The 17,016-nt window shown below is 40.7% G+C and overlaps 1 protein-coding gene across 3 annotated transcripts in view; it reads left to right on the forward strand.

Annotated features, from left to right (window-relative positions):
• The window catches only part of arhgef10la (Rho guanine nucleotide exchange factor (GEF) 10-like a), a 117,512-nt gene that overhangs the window by 81,296 nt on the left and 19,200 nt on the right, over positions 1-17,016 (forward strand). For all 3 annotated transcript variants that reach the window (XM_085457373.1, XM_085457375.1, XM_085457374.1), the window contains one exon: positions 12,434-12,520. In XM_085457373.1, the coding sequence (XP_085313499.1) occupies positions 12,434-12,520 (87 nt within the window). The remainder of the gene's footprint in view (positions 1-12,433; positions 12,521-17,016) is intronic.

Genomic DNA, 17,016 nt, shown 5'->3' on the forward strand with positions numbered 1-17,016 from the left:
TCCCTCAGGTGTCAGTGCGTTGGTGGTTCTTTGTGTGTGGGGGTGGGCGTCCGGGTACACACCGGCTCACTCCTTGACGGCCGCTTATCGGGGCCTGGAGCCTGGGGCTCGCTCGGGCCCCTTCGGGGGTGGGGTGCCCCCGGCCTCTCGGCCTGGGGCTCGGTCACTCAGGCACAGCTGGCGGCCGGCGGAGCTCACGGGCGCGTCACTGCAACTCCCCCTGGCTTCTGCTCCGCGGCTGCTGAGTGAGCCCTCATCTGGGACTCTCCTCAGCTCTTTCCGGGACAGTGGCGCAGCTGCCCCTCTGTTGGTCTTCCTTGGTCTCTTGTGTTCTGGGGGCCTCTGGATGTCTGGAGTTTTGATCTCCTCCACACCTGCTTCAAGCCCTGGAGGACGGGGCTGTGGCCCCCCCACACCCTCTAGCAGATTATTACATGAAGGAACCTTTTAAAAAACAAAAAACAAGCGCGTCCATGCTCACAGGTGTACACACGGGTGATCACACCCACAAACTACACCCTTTTTGGCTCCTACCTCAAAGCACACTGTGTTCTGTTGATCTTATGTGCTGCACAATAATGTTTAACATTTAGTATTTACTGTCATATTCCCATATATCATTGTGATGTTGTTTATTCTATTACTCTTGTTCTCTTCTGCTTGCTTTCTTTTTTCTTTCTCAGCAGGTGATCCAGGTGATTGATATATGCATTTTTTTTCTCTGCCTGTTCTGTTGGTTTTTGTCTTTTGCCCTTCTCCCCCGTCCCTCTTCTCAGCTGTTTCTCTTTCCCTCTTTCTTTCTCCCCTTCTTTCCCCCAGTCAAGTCTGTCCCGTATTCAGTAAGTGAAAATAAAATAAACAATAAAAGGTGAATCAAATGGACCATTACGGCAAGGCTGGGATGGTCAATTTGGTAAAGTAAATCCGTTGGGCATCTTTCTTTGCCTTTAGACAACAATTCTGATGGCAAAAGAGCCAAACGGGACAGGCCAAAAAAAAAAAAAAAAAAAAAAAAAAAAAAAAAAAAATTCAGACTGTTATTCCGCATCTAACTGTTATTTGGAATATTTAACTAAATAGTGAATAAAGACAAACTCTTTAGTTTGTTTCTGACTTTTAACTTGTCCACTGAGCACAGTGAAGCATTAGAAATTTAGGATACTCAACATACATTGGGTCATATTAATAATGATGTTCAACAAGTTCAAATAAGTTTTTCTTCATAATTTTTTGCTGCAGCGATGCTCAGATCTAACACCAATAACTGCACTTTGATTTTGATTTTTGATTTAACCCCAAATAAGGCTAATATGTTCATGTGCGCAGCTTCTGGATTTGTTTTGGTTTGCAAGGTTTGCAGTTTAGATTCTGAAGATTTATTGTATATGCTCACCACAAATTATGCGTCACGCTGATGTTTTCACAGGATAACCGGCGTTGTTGGAGTTCTTGCTTATATGTTCGAATAATTGCAGTCTTAAGCATTAAATGCATAGATGTTGGCACATTCTGTTTTTTAAAACTGCTTTTGTGTTTGTTTCAATCCGCAAACTTGTATTTAAAATGGATTTGGTATAAAAACGGTATCCTCTGATTAGTAGATGTAACTGATTGCTGTAATTGCTCTATTTTTAAACCACTATCTGAAGCTTTGTAAACATGGACCATTGTCCTGACCACAAAAACAGAGCACTTCTGTTCATGCTCATCTTCTGAGTTCAGAGAGGGCAGAGGAGTGTTTGGCATGCAGAATATAACAAAGCAGGAGGAAGTGTCAGTCTAATTTCTCTGTGTGAAGCTGGATCACAGCAGATCTGTCGCCAGAGCTGGCCCTTCTGGTCACTGCGGCTCAGCACAGCAAAACCCAACCCCAGACACACCAAACTTGTCACTGTCACATATACAGGGGGCATTGACAACCTGCAGTTTCAGACTGCTTGACATTCCCGATCAAAGAGCCCTCTCTCTGAGGTCAGGGCAGAAGTCAAACTTTGGCATTCGCCGAGAACAACTCTGGGGGAGTTGTGACAGTTCCCAACATTTTGGCTAATGTACCAAAGTGTCCAGAGGTCATGCTTTCTTTGTAGATCTGTATCTACCCTGCTGTTGGTCAGCAGCATCAGCAGCCGAGATTATTGAAGTCATGTAATAGTTAGAAGGTGCTTCGTATAATATTGGATTGACTGCTGTGTGTCTGGATCTCTCTTAAATTCTGTATCAACGGTTACAAACAGGAGCTGACTATGAAAGTGGGAACTTTTTACAATTTTATAAGCACCTGTGGAAAAAAATGTACTAGACTAAAAAAAACAAAAAGAAAGATAAGGTAAGAGTTTAAAGCCTAAAGCACATTATTTTTATAATAAGTGATGCTGACCTTGTACTCTTTCAGACTTTCAGGGGGAAACATTTTTGTATTGTATATACAACCTAACTAACAACATAATACCAGAGAGGAGTTATTGTATTGTGTAGTTATTGTATTGTATTGCAAATGGCTGCCAAGCTCACTAACAGTAACCACCTTTTCTCCCTGCCTTATTGGCCAGCAGGGCGATACCGCTTGGACTGCCAGAGCAGGCATTAAAGTTGCTGAAATAAACAGCGGTGTTTCGAAATAAATAGTGCAAACTCTGAAAGGCTTTTTTACTACCTGCATGTTAAAATAATTATGTCATCATTACCGCCTGCGTATCTAAGCTTTTAATTAATTTGCTAAACAGCTGGAACTAGGAACAGTGAAAAGGATTTGAAAATTTTAATTTATAGTGTAGTGAATGGATTGCGGTGGTCTTGCTGTCACAGTTAGTGCTGCGGAGCAAGAGTCTTTCACTGAATGCATTTTCAGTTTTCTTATTATTTACACATGCTGTGCATAGTCTTTGTAAACTAGTTAAAGGCTTTGCAATGTTCACTTTCCTCTGCTTTCCTCCTAGCAATCTCCTTTCCAAAAGAGGGCAGTGCAGTGTCTGTATAAATGTGAATAGAGCAGCCACACCCCTGCTTGACAGTGAGGTCATTTGCAAAGGGCCTGATCCGTTGCTGTGACAGCTAACATACTAATTACAGTGAATCATAGACACTCTAGCAATGCCTCAGAGTGGAGTTCTCCTTCTCGGGCCCTGGGTTTCTGCTCGCTCTGTACTTGTCAAGATAGCATGCAGGAACAAATTATGTACCCAGAAGGGAAATCCTGCAGATCTGCTAAATGTGCTAATTTGGTCACATTTTCCTCTGTGATTATACATCAATATGGAAAGGATGATAGGAAAAAGCTGTATTGAGTCAAAGGGAAAGGGATGAAGGCCGTCTTGTCTTTGAGTTCCTATTGTGCTAAACAAGTCCTGTCTATTGCAGTGATAGCTTCTCTCCTTATATTGCTTTTCCAGTTTGTCTAATTAGTGTTTCTGCTTCATATTTTTAAGACATGCAGAGCTACTGCTCTGAATTCTGCTTAATTTTTTGTTGTTGGCCACTGGTAAGCTTTTTAAGGATAGGCTGTCTTTGCATTCTGATCTCTCTTTATGAAGGTGCAAACACCAGGATTACTTTTAGCTTTCAGGTTTTTCAGAATGTTTGTTCAATTCATTTAATTACTGTGGAAACTCATGAATTTGCCGTTCAGTTCAGTCATGAAAGAAGGTTAACCAATCTAAGATCATCACATCATGGTTAGAAAAGTATATGTTCATCAAAAGTAACAGAAGAAGAAGAGAAATTGAGATAACTGGCCTAACCTATGGTGCTTGAAGTCCTGTTTAAGAACCAAAGATTTATGTTTGTTTTATGTTATGCCAAAGAGGCCACCATAGATTTAGTGTCCAAGGATTGTAAGGGCCACATTCAAATTTGGGAGGTACTCCTTGATGTGCACAGCTTCCTTGGCAAAAGTGTTACAGCCACCAAATGGCTAGGACTGAGCTGGCACCAAGGTTCCCTTTGTTCTGCATTTCCTGCCATCTGATATTAAGGATTATTGAAAGCCCTGTCCAGTCTTATGCCCAGGGTTTCATCTGGGACCCCATGTTGACACACAGTTGTGTCAGTTTCTGTGTTTGAGGTGAGTAAAGATCCCAAGCTTGTTTGGACCCAGTACGGATATCTCCTGTCTCTGGCAAAAGGGAAGGGAAGATGGAGGAAGTGATTGAATACACAGTAGCCCGTAGTCCTCTTTTGAACCCATTAATGCAGGGGCAGTACAACCGCTTTCATCCAGAGTTGGAACTGCCATGGCCGCAGGAGTCAGCGGTGTGGGTGTGTGGATCCGTGTGTGTGTATCTGTGAAGAGGGGGCATAGCGACACAGCGAATTTGCATCACATTTGTTGAGCGTGTTGCAATCGTTCAGCCAGGAGCGGTGAAGGACACGAGGAATAAAATCTCAGTCGAGTCATGAATATGAGTTTGTAATGTCCTACCAATGTCAGGCTGTGGCTTTGAGCAGAGATATGCAAAACCACTCTCCAGCTTCATTCCACTTATTGCTGATATGATCTGTGGCATAGCCAGGGGAGACAGGGAATCGTTACTGTACAGACAGTGGTTATTAAATTGGAGGAAATGTCCTGAGCCAGTTTTAATAATAAGCTGATAGCCATATGGTTTTGCAGCAAGTCCTAACCACCTCTAAAAGGCCCGATATGGACCTATCAAGAATTAAAAATCAGGTTGTCTACTCAGCCTTCTTGTGCAGATGGTTTAATCTTATTGTCTTCCAATGACTTTGAATATTCTGAGTGTAACGCAGGCCTGCAAGCACAGCAGGTGGTTGGCCCTTTGATCTCTGCTTGTTGATGCTAGTGGAATTTAAATCACAGGGTGACATCTAGCTCATGAAATCATAACATTAACAGCAAGTTTCTGCTTTGATCCTGTTGTCCTTTTGTATTAGGTTCATGACAGATTATGATAAATTGCAAGAGTGATAATTAGCAAACAACACTTTGCCGTGGCCATATGGTCATGTCTTGAGAGTGTGACTGTCCACAAGCACTATGTTTGTGAAATTTTGTGTGCATATGGTATACTCTACATGTATGTGCAATGGAAATGTTTTGTCTTACCAACTCTTTGACCTTTACAAAATCTGCCTGCAGGTACAAATAAGGTAACCTGAACCTGAATGACCTCTGTTTCAGCGTCCATTTACTTTTCCCTTTTAAATAGAAAAAAAATAAGTTTAAAAAAAGTTAATATTAGTTAAAATTTACTAGTTACAGCAAATTGTGATTTGCATATAATAGTTACCAGTGAATAGACAAGAGATTCTAAGATGTAATGTCCATGTTTGTGATTCAGCCCGAGTTTTCTTATGGTAGGAAGAAGCAAGCACATAAATATGTTAGTTAACCTCTCTCTAACCTCAGAGATTACTCCGTGCAACTCTGCAGGTCTTTGTTCAATTTTGCTGTCACCATTAAAAAAAACATCAATTGTTATTAAATATTCATGATATACTTTTTTTACTTATAGATTTCCCTATTAGTAAAATAATATCTCAGTTGTTTCTATAGCAACATTACACCGTGCCAATAATTTATTTACACAGCTCTTCTCTGTTTTTGGGTAAAATGTGCAAAACTAATGTCCCTTCTTCCCTATATGTACCTGTCACACAGAATGGCCCTGTTGAATATGAGCCCAACAGTCAGTAGTGTAAAAGGAGCCTCCGCTTACTTAAAAAAACAATAATAAAACTAACAGACTGGACTGTCTCGTCACTCTGTTAGTATTAAGTAGTTCAAATACATTACCCAAACTGTCCTCAAGTGTGCCAGTGTGATCTTGGAGGTATTAAAACTACAGGTTGACAGAGGTCAGAGTTCCTTTGTTCCAAATGTATTCATGGTCTTTTTTTGTTTCTTTTTCAAAATTCAGTTTCTTAGACAACAACCAAAAAGTACATCATTTAGAATTAGATTAATAGACAAGGATTCTTCTGTAAATTGATAAAAAGATAAAGGGATAATTAAGGCTTTGGATTGTATCATCGTTTTGTTTTTTTATGCGTGTCAGTGTCAAAAAGAACTGCAAAGCACACCAAGGACTGATGGGATTTTGACCGTTGTGCCACCTGCTGACCAGCAGAATTGAATCGTTGAAAAAGAAAAAAACAAAGCGTAGGCATAGTTGTTACATGCTTTCACTTTGTGTAGTTGAAATCTTGTCTCTGGTTGTCCTCCCCCTCCTCCATTACTCTGGTCAAAAATTCTCACTGAACATTTGCTAAATGTCACCATGTCTTTTGTTTCTTTCAGCTCTCACCATCTGTCTTTCATGTCTTTGTAACATTTTTTTCTTCTTTTGTTTGTGTGTGTGTTCAGACTGCGTTGTGTATACCTCACTGTAAATTATTTTTACCTACACTCAATTTTTACCTACACTCTTTGACTCCCATCACCCTTTGGAACACAAACTTGGAGTAAGTAGGACCCTACACCACCGGGCAGAACATGTTCCCTCTAAGCCTGAAGGAAAAAAGAAGGAACACACACATGTAAAGGAAGCACTCAAAACATGCTTCTATCCTAAATGGGCGTTCTTAAAGTCAGCAAAGAGGCACAGAAAAGAAGACCAGACACCAGCGAGGGAGGATAAGAAGGACAGACGCAACAACATTGTCATCCCCTATGTAGCTGGTGTATCAGAAAAACTCAGGAGAGTTTTCTCCAAGCATGACATCCCAGTGTATTTCAGACCCAGCAACACGCTCAGACAAAAACTGGTTCACCCGAAAGACAAAACGCCAAAACACAGACTTAACAATGTGGTATATGCGGTACAGTGCAGCAAGGAATGCTCAGACCTCTACATTGGAGAGACCAAACAGCCACTTCACAAGCGCATGGCACAACACAGAAGAGCCACCTCCACAGGACAAGACTCAGCAGTCCATCTGCATCTTAAGGATAAAGGACACTCTTTCTAGGATGCCAATGTTCACATTTTGGACAGAGAGGACAGATGGTTTGAAAGAGGAGTGAAAGAAGCCATCTATGTCCACTGTGAGCGACCATCTTTGAACAGAGGCGGGGGTTTCCGACACCAACTCTCTGCCATCTATAATCCAGTTTTGAGATCCCTTCCCAGACGCCTTAACGCCCACTCACATCCTGGGCCATCTGATCTCAGGAATTCGCATGATAAGGTGGGGCCAGGTTTCACAATGAACACACCCGAAACTCTGGCTGATTGGGACCCACACCCAGTTTCACACCTTGGCTCAGGCGATCAGAGGATCATCAGGGGGTCCTATTGTCCCTCTGTGGGGGGTTACTCCCACTAGGTATATATCTGGGACTCTCCACCATTTGACCTTAGAACTGAAGAAGCTTCTCGGATGAGAGGTGAAACGTCTTCAAGCAACTTAAAGAAGTCCAGACGCTTTTCTTTGCAAGCTCCTTTGACTACACTCACTGATTTACTTTCTTTTTTAAAATGTAATTTTCGTATTTGTTTTTTGTACTTTAGTTCAAGCACAGAACAAATCCAATATATTAGGAGTTTCAAGGGAATTTTTGTGCAAGGTTAGAAATCACTTACTCAACCGGGACCAGGCTGTGAACAAGTTTAGAGCACGTTTAGATGTAGAGAGCACGCTCAATAGAAGACACGCTTGTCAGTGCTACACTGACATAAAAGGTCAGATTAAGACGAAGAAATGTGGTTAACCAAGTCAGTATCGTGTTATTTAGAAATGCCTGTGCGTCAGGGTTGCCTTCTTGATAATCTGAGCAGAAACTTTGAAAAATCTCTTATATTTGTGGTTTGTTTAGTGTGCATTACCTGTAGCAAGGCTTTGGATGTAAGCAATTTCAGGCTGACTGGCGATTCACTCTGCGGCCATCCTGCCTGTAGCCTTAGGCAGTGGGGTTGCAGTGGGGAGGGAGCGCAAACACCAGTCAGTCAATTACCAGTTAATAAACAGTGGAAGTTTTCTATTAGTGCTTGTTAGTGCGTGTAAAAGATTGTTGGTATGTGGAATTGGGGGAAGTCACTGTGACTATGGAATCCGAAAAAAATAGTACAGCCATATTTGCTTTCTCTGGGTGTAATATACAGCACCCAGCCCTCTCTGTGCATGCCATTTAAAGAGATAATATTTGTTATTTGATTTTCAGAAGGCCATGGTGCAGTGTATAGCGTTTCCAAATACTTTTTTTGTCTCGTAAAAAGGTCCAGAAATGTGTGGTCAGGAGTTTCTAGTAAGGCAATATATCATAATTGACTATAAAGCTCTCTTTCCAATAAAGCATATATAAGTGTAGCGGAGGCCAAACAATGCAACGCTGGCTGCAGCGTGTCTCATCTTCTTGTTGATAACATTATAGGACCCTAGTGAATATGATGCATGGACTTTTTTCGGGAAGCAATTGTCAAAAATCCCACGTGTAGTAAATCTCCCGCATATCTGAAAGCAGGTTTCACTGTGCTTACAGAGGAACATTGCTGTAAGGAAAAACAGTGCACCTGAGTAGCCTTGGGAAGTATAACAACATTAATTGGATTTGGAGAAGTCATCTTTTGCAAGGGAACACTGTTCTGACTGTCTGACAGCCAGAAGCATGAATCATTAAAGTGCCTCCCTGTCATATTAGACCACTACCAATCTCTACCACTGCATGCATTTGCAGTTGTTGTTGCACAGAGCCAAGAGCTGTACCAGCGTGTACACCAACTAGGCAAAATCTTCACAGTAAATAAAAGACAATAACAATAAATGGTCCCATCCATTCTTCCCTGTAGGATTGTAATTTAATTACACACGTTTCACATTTATTTTCAGAAGAACAACAAAGCTCCCGTGCTTACCATTGCCACCTGGAGCCAGCATCTGGGCTGGCGCCGTCTTGGGGTAATGGGTGGGGGACTTTGCAACTTGTTCTCTAACATGTGCCTTTCTTTTATTTTTGTATATGTCCCTCTTGATTGTATATATTTCTCCTGTTTGCTGTTTATTCCCGCTGTCTACTTTTTATATTTTATTTTGGCACAGCTGGCTCAGAGCACCCACAATTTCATTGTACATGTACGGTGACAATAAAGGGCTATTCTATCCTATTCTGTTCATTGGTAACCAGCAGCTGGGAGGCCACGCTCTCATCACATCAACAAATCTTGCTTTAATTAGCTCACCTGCCCATTTCCTCCCTTTTCTTCCCCCGTGTTCCCTGAAGTCTTCCATCAACCCTCCCTCAGCTGGCTTACAGGCTCACCTTCCTCTCTCATCCTGCCTCCCGCGCAGGGGAATAGCGTTAGCTTTTCAACTTCACACCTACAGCTCTGCAGGCACACACACGCAGAATGTGCGATAAACGAGACTGACAATAGACTTTGAGAAGGCTTGGATCTTATTGATTTTTAAATGGGGCCTCACTGATACGGTATTAGCATTGGGATTGCCAGTGATATGGCCATTGCTGAAGGCTCACATTTCCTAGGTGCCTGTCAATATAATTTGCACATTCACAGGTAGAAGTGGTCTTACAGGCTCTGTTGTTATGCTCACCCGTGCTCTTTCCACTGGCTGCTTAAAGAACTTCAATAAGTGGACCAGTGGTTTACTGTATCGATCATAGTCACTGTCTGCACTTTAATGGGAGCCAGATCTATCCTTGGCTTGGTATCCTTGTGTATATCAGGCCTTGTGAGCTATTTCCACTCAAATTGTTCATGTAGCTGTTGAAGAGCTTCATTTCAAATTGATAATATAGAAAATATGACTCGCACTAATTATCACATGATTGTGTGGAATTAAATAATTGCCCTATGAGGAAAGAAGTGCTGTTTAAGATTTTAAGCATAATAAGGGGTCATTAGCAAATAGCTAATTACTTATACAATATTCTAAAATGAGATTTCCTCTTTATACCCGCAATCATTTTTACAAGAGTAGGCGTCAAATTTTTCGAATGGTGGATAACTCATTAAGGAAGGAGCCTCTTCATTTACAAATGAGTTCTTTATCCGAATGATCCGAATGCACATTCCTGTTTTTGAATACTGCTCCCATTTGTGCTGCCAGACTGACTTTGCTAACTCAGAAAGTAATCTAGGTCTGGGAAGATTGGCCTGCAATGCTTACCGGTCTCAGGTGACTGATAAACTCCAACCACCATTGTGCTGCCAGCACCGTAAGCTATAGTGTTCCTGTCCCTCTGGTCCACCGTCACTCTCTTTCTCTTAACCACAGGGCTTCCATATGGATACCTATTATGGCTGCCACTTAATTACCTATCAAAAAACATTTCACAGCTCTTGACGGACAGCTTGCAGAAGGGGAAAAGGGGTGGGGAGGCAGGGATAAAGAAGAAAAAAGCAGGGATAAAAAGAGCATGAACGATGCAAGAGAAATGGGAAATTGGGACTGAAAGATTGATAGAGAGGACCAGCCATGCATCTGTGGGGTGAATTTGAATAAATGGAGAGAGACACAGAGGGAGTGGAGAAATAGCCTCGCAGTGCAGATGAGGGGAGCCGTGAGCTATCCACTACCATTTTTTTGTTTAGTGTTTACAAACACACCCAACAAGAGAGAAAAGAGGGAGGGTCTTGGACAAGGGTGGCTATAAATTACCTGTGATTGATGCTTGCTGCCATAGAGGACGACAGTTAAAGACGCGCAGCTCTTATTGTTGACACTCTGTTCACTTTCACTCACCCTTCCCACCATTCTCAAAAGCAGCACCTTACCCACTGTCACCTCCCATCATCCCGACAACACACAATTAGCTGTTCTCTCTGTCACACAGTCCACCCTTAGCGGTCATACAGTAAAATGGTAATCATTTCCTATATGACAGACTGCAGGTTAGAGAAGCTGGGGGTTTGATCGGGTATAGACTCCACACTGCAAATGTCAATGTCTCATTTACAACCTGTCAAATAACTTTAGATTTATTTTACTTTTTTTAAAACTTATTAGCTCTTTTGTATTGATAATAAATACTTTGACAGGTACTTTGTCTTTCACATCAATGTGCATTCAAGTTTGACAAGTTAATATTGTAAAGTTAGCAGCTATACTAAATCCCAGGTGCTTTTTAAGGGAATAATCTTTGCAAAATTATTGCACGTGGAAATAATAAGGAGATTCACTTTTCTGCCTTTGCTCTCTATGTTTAAATTGTTATTTTTGTGTTTCAAAGTTTGCCAAACAAAATGTATAAAGTGCACTGAGCAAAAGAATTCATAGAGCGAATAAGTTGATAAGAAGGGAGCTGAGGGCACTAAAGGAAAAAACTAAACTGAAAAGTAACAAATCCAATCATTTTTTATAAAGAAAGCTCAAACTAAACTAGAACCCCAATGGTTGCCTCCAACAATAGCTGGAACATCAAACATTGTTTTGGTGTTGTTCTTTTGATCTTGCCAATGGTAGCAGAATGCAAAGTAACATTTAACACCTGCTGGTTATATAATAATAGGACATTGGATGGAAAAAGCTGTGTTTTTCTGTGTCAGTGTTCTTAGAATTCAACTCAAGAGTATTTCAACAGCAAACGAGTAAAAAGAATATATACAGTTGTGGTCAAAAGTTTACATATACTCATCATGGGCATGGATATCATGGTAATTTTGGCCTTTTCAGAATGTCTTTCAAATGCTCTTTTTTAAAGGTTATATAGTTGTACAGCAAAAACGTTTAGCAAATAAAAAAAGCAAGAATTGGATGAACAAGTTTGAAATTGTCTTGGCTTTTCTCTAATACGCACGGTGTCAAAAGTATACATATACCCCTACCAATATTTGGTTAAATGTCTCATAAAACCAGCTCGTCCAAATAATTTTTGGTAGCCATCAACAAGCTTCTTCCATAATCCTGGCTAGACATTTGACGACTCTTTTTGGCGGTGTTGGTAGAATTTATTTATTTGCTTCGTTGGGACAGCCCCAGCTTTTAAGCTACTTTTTTTTTTTTAATAGGGTTGAGGTCTGGGCTTTGGGCAAAACTTTCAAGAAGCATAATATTAGTCTGCTTTAACCATTCCAAAACCACTTTTGATGCCAGAAAGCCAGAAATTAATCAAGCATGATATTCAACCACAAAAACAATTTTTATTTTTTTAGGGGAAAGCTAGTAAATAACTGTAATTTGGCATTTTAATCAAACAGTAATGATTTGCTTTACTGATTTTTTTTTTTTAATGAATTTTAAAATTCATGGATAACAATAATTATGTTTTAGCATTAAAAATATAATTTTGATTAAAAAGCTAGCACATACTGGTGGATTAACCAGAAACATAAAAAATGATTTAAGGCAGCTGTGGCGTAAAACTTGCATTGGGTGATGATGTAATATGAATGTAATATGTAATGTTTGTGGGAAAGTATATAACAAGGTTCTGTCAGTGTAAAAGGAAAAAAAATGTTAAGGTATGGAGCCGTGATAAATACATTATATAAGCAATATTCATTTTTGTCTCTTAAAGCTTGAAGCTGCTCTCCACAATCCTGTTCATTGTGCACTGTTGGGCTTCTCTGCAGCAAGTACATCCTTACCTCAAGGATACCTCTGGGTAAGTAACATCTTCCTTATACACGCATGCAGACATTACATTACAGGCATTTAAAGTAAAAAAACAAACTCTTCACTCTGAAAATGAAGAGATCTGATGGTGGTGATGAAACATTTAGTTCCTGAGAGGGGCGATCTCATCTGGAGTGCTTTAGGCTATAACCTTAAAAACCACATCTCCACCAAACTGGCCATCTATTGGAGATAGTGCTCTCAACTGCTATCATCATCAAAACAGCGAGTAGATTTTACAGGAAAGGTGGGACAAGTAAAGTTCTGGCAGCACACAGTGACCTTGACGCTTGAATATTGGCTTTCCTTTAATTTGTCACCTGTCTGTACAGGAGTGTATATAAGCACACAGACGCTGTTTAATGTCCATTGACTAAACTCAAGGGAGAAGAATGCCTGTTTTATTGGTACTGATTATTTAAGCTTTTCACACAATTACCATGACAATTTAAATGTCCTTCCTAAATTTTCCTCTCATTCATTAAAGAGCGAATAAAAAAATCTATCTCAAGGCTAAGAACAGGATATGCAACATTTTTCATTTTGCAAAATATCGCCTGAAAACTGTGAATTCATTCTGTAAAAAGGCTACCGTGGAGTAACTGCTGCAGAATGTTTCATGGCGAGCGAGGAAAATTGCAGAGCCTGACTATCGCATCGTGTCTCGGGACTTGTGGAAATTTAGCTGAATCTACAAAGACGGGGAGAATTTAAAATGATGCAGACAATCTATTATTGCTATTAATCTTCCAGTTTTAATTTTTTTTTCCCCTTCTTTTTGGAGAAGGGTGGTTAAATCAAGTACAGGCCCTCCAAGAGACAGACTATGGCTCAGTGTCTCAGGCTTAATTGCTTTTGTGTTGGTATTCTAAAGAAGACTGGATGCTCACTCAGATGAGGAGGAGATATGGTGCCATTACCATTTAGGGTCTTTTGATATCAGTGATTAAAGGAGAACAGGCTGATCTAACTTTCTACTTTTTTTTTTTAGAGCAGAGTGGCCTAAAATAAGGTAAAATAAACATTTTAAGGGGGATTAATGTATTAAAAAAGCTGAAGTTGGTTCACACAGTTTTTGTGAGTACTTTTTTTAAATCATGAATTTGAATTAGGCATTCAGAGAAGATTGGTTTGATGCTTGTAATGATGCAGTGAGACGCGGTTTTGTACATGTAGATGGAAATGCTTTAGACTAGAAGAAACAGTTGTATTGATTAAATAGAAACCATCTGTTCTGTCAAATCAGAGTGAGAAGGACATCTGCAGACCTTCTTAGACGTCTGTAGGCGTAGTTTGTTAAATTTGCAGCTCTTCTAAAACTTCAGGAACTTCCCCAGGTCTCTAACTGCTGACCCACATTGTCTAAATGTTTTCTTTCAAAGTTCCAGTTTTACCGTGTCTGAATTGAAATCTTTTTCAGTTAACTAACTGCATTTTGCATGAGACCATCAAAGGTTTGCGGGCCGTTTCGTATTCTCGGTTATTTAGAAACATTTTCAGGTCATCGCCTCAGAGGTTTCATTTCTAAGTCAAATATTTAGGGACTAAATTCCAATTTTGGTGACGCTCAAGCTAAAAATGTAAGTTTCTTTTGCCTTACAGTAAAAGTTTTCTATGTGGTTTGTTCTTATTCTCCTGTGCTTGTTTTGGGTTCTTCTTCTGGGTTCTCCCACAGTTGAAAAGCAGGCCATGGTAATGTCTTGATGCATGCTCACTCATCCAGGTGACTGCAGAAGTCACTTGGATGAGTGACGAAACGTTTCTCCCACTGAAAACTCTACGTCCTGTTGAACAGAATCAACTATCTGGGGCGTGCTGTGTTAATGCTGCCTATTTTAAACCAGGACACTTGAATGACATATCAGATCTTAATGAGTGAAATGTCCAAGTTGAAAATCATGACTAATGTACTGATGCAATTTGCTGAAAGAAAATAAATAAATGATGTACAATGGCCACTGCAAATGAAACTCCAAATCACACCAACAATGAAAGTTAAAATTGTGCAAGTTTCCCATTCAGTTCTCTTGAGCATCATATAAGTGTGCTTCAAAAGAGAAAATGCTGGGGTTTACTCAGATGGAACATTGCTCGGTAAAAAACGGAAATGTATCTCTTGACGTATTTATAATTTTGTTTGGAAACAAAACTACTCTAAATTGTTTTTACTCTTATTGCTCTTCCATAAGTTCAAAATATCTCCCCGTGGAAACTAAAGGACTGAGAGTCCTTTGTGTTGAATGTTTTCTATAACAAAAATCCATTCAGGAGGTAATTTTTCTTTGTTATGAATTAAAGTCTCAGGAGTGAATTTCCTTTGCATTCTGCTTACGCAGTGGTGCACAGTACGCAAACCAACCTTGCAGACAGAACAAGCAGCTCCTGAGTAGTAAATACACTGGTCCTCTTTTTTCTATCACGGTGATTGTTCCATACAGTACGGTACCAAGTGTAACAAAAAGATGGTTTCCAATAAAGAAAAAGATAGTGAAGGCCTGAGGAACCAGGACGAATAATTAGTGGCTGAGTGTTCCGCCTCCAGTTGGTTCTACCTCCCTGGCAGGCTTGTCAAATAAGGGATGACACTAATCATGTTAAAGTGAGATGGGCTATGGGGATTTCTGCGTGCTTTGATCAGAGTAATGACATTGTGTCTAATCATACTGATACCCCAGTGTTTCCCTGTTTGCCTTCACCTTCCTTGTCCCACTTTCCCCAATTTCCTACTTCTCATTTTAGATAAAGGCCTAATGAATTCTGGTTTTGTGCGTTTTCTTTACGCACCTATTCAACAAGCTACCTTTCATAGCTCATGAGAAACTTAAAAATATAACAGCTTCAGAGGAAATTAACAATGTAGTGACCCATGGTTTGCATTCTGTGTGGTGAAAAGAATTTAGGAGAGGGTGCCATCATAACCACTCTCCCACACCTCCTCACGGTTTGCAGAATAATCTCATTAATGCTGGCAGAGTTTTTCTTTCTCCAAGGCAAAGATTCTTTCCAGGGCATAACTCCAAATGTATCTGTCCCTTTAAATAAGTCTTTGTGTGGACACCACAGATTCCCTGGATAGGTTAAACTAAGGCTGTTTGGGTTTTGGGAGGTACAAGTGGACGTGTGAATGTTAAATTGTGTAAGAGGCAGGATGAAGGGGTCTAGGTCCACAGTCCTTTGAAGTCATTTTTGGGCTCCTTCCTGCAAGATAAGTTCTCCCTATCGTCGCTTCACCCTGTGCAACAGAGCATTATTTGTTCTGGCTCCTTCTCAAGAGCTCGAAGGATTGCTCCTGTCCAGATTCTGCACACTGATACAAATCAAACAAATGATTGCATGCAAATAAGGGTGAGCGTGGAGGAGAAGAGCTAAAGACTATATTTAGCTCCTGTCACATTCGCACGATGTGATTCATACAGGGAATAAATCCTCGCTGTCTTGCAGCAAGCTGCTGTGTGTGTTCTTTTCCAAGAACAGCATTGTGTTTTGTATGTACATCTACCTTGGCTTCTCACAGGAGTAATGAAATCATATTGAAAACTCAAAGTGACACTTTAATTGTTTAGGAATGAAAGCGATGTCATCTTAATTGGAATTGCATCAGCGATAGGTTGGAGGGTTCCTGCCCTTTTAGTTTTCTCAGAATTGGTTTTGACAGGCTTACTCACAGACCAATAAATGCGCAGTAAAAATGTGGTACACAGGATATCAAGCTTCTGTTGAGGCAGACTTTTAGCTACAGCTCAGGCTGTCAATCGCCTTGAGGAATTTGTCATGGGTGGTGATGCTTCTCCACCCATGACAAATTTATGGAGCATCAAGCAAAGTGGGCGACATCTACAGTCATTGATTGGTGAAAACTTTCTCCACATCGGGCCTCCACGAAACTGAGCTGTCAATAGCTCAGTTTGTAACCTTGTATATATCAGTGGGGTCAGTGTTGACATTGTGGAGGACTATAAATACCTTGGAGTACACATTGACAATAAACTGGACTGGGCTAAAAACACCACAGCACTTTACAGGAAGGGCCAGAGTCGTCTCTATTTTTTGAGGCGACTGAGGTCCTTCAACATCTGCCAGAAAATGCTGAGGATTTTCTATGAGTCTGTTGTGGCCAGTGCGATCCTCTATGCTGTTGCATGCTGGGGGAGCAGGCTGAGGGTCGCAGATGCCAACAGACTTATAAACTAATCCATAAGGCCAGCAATGTTGTGGGGATGGAGCTGGACTCCCTCAAGGTGGTGTCGGAGAGGCGGATGCTGTCCAAGATAAAGACAATGTTGGATAACACCTCCCACCCACTCCATGACATGTTGGTCAGTCACAGGAGCTCGTTCAGTGAGAGACTGAGATTACCGAAAAGCACCACTGAACGACACAGGAAATCATTCCTGCCTGTGGCCATCTCCCTGTACAACGCATCCACTTAACACACTGTTTGCTGCTACAACTACACATGTTTCTTTTCCAACTATTTATTTATGA

The sequence above is a fragment of the Copadichromis virginalis genome, linkage group LG5, assembly GCF_057382275.1.
Source record: "Copadichromis virginalis isolate Kocher_CV1m ecotype Utaka linkage group LG5, C_Virginalis_male_GT1.1, whole genome shotgun sequence".
Lineage (NCBI taxonomy): Eukaryota > Metazoa > Chordata > Actinopteri > Cichliformes > Cichlidae > Copadichromis > Copadichromis virginalis.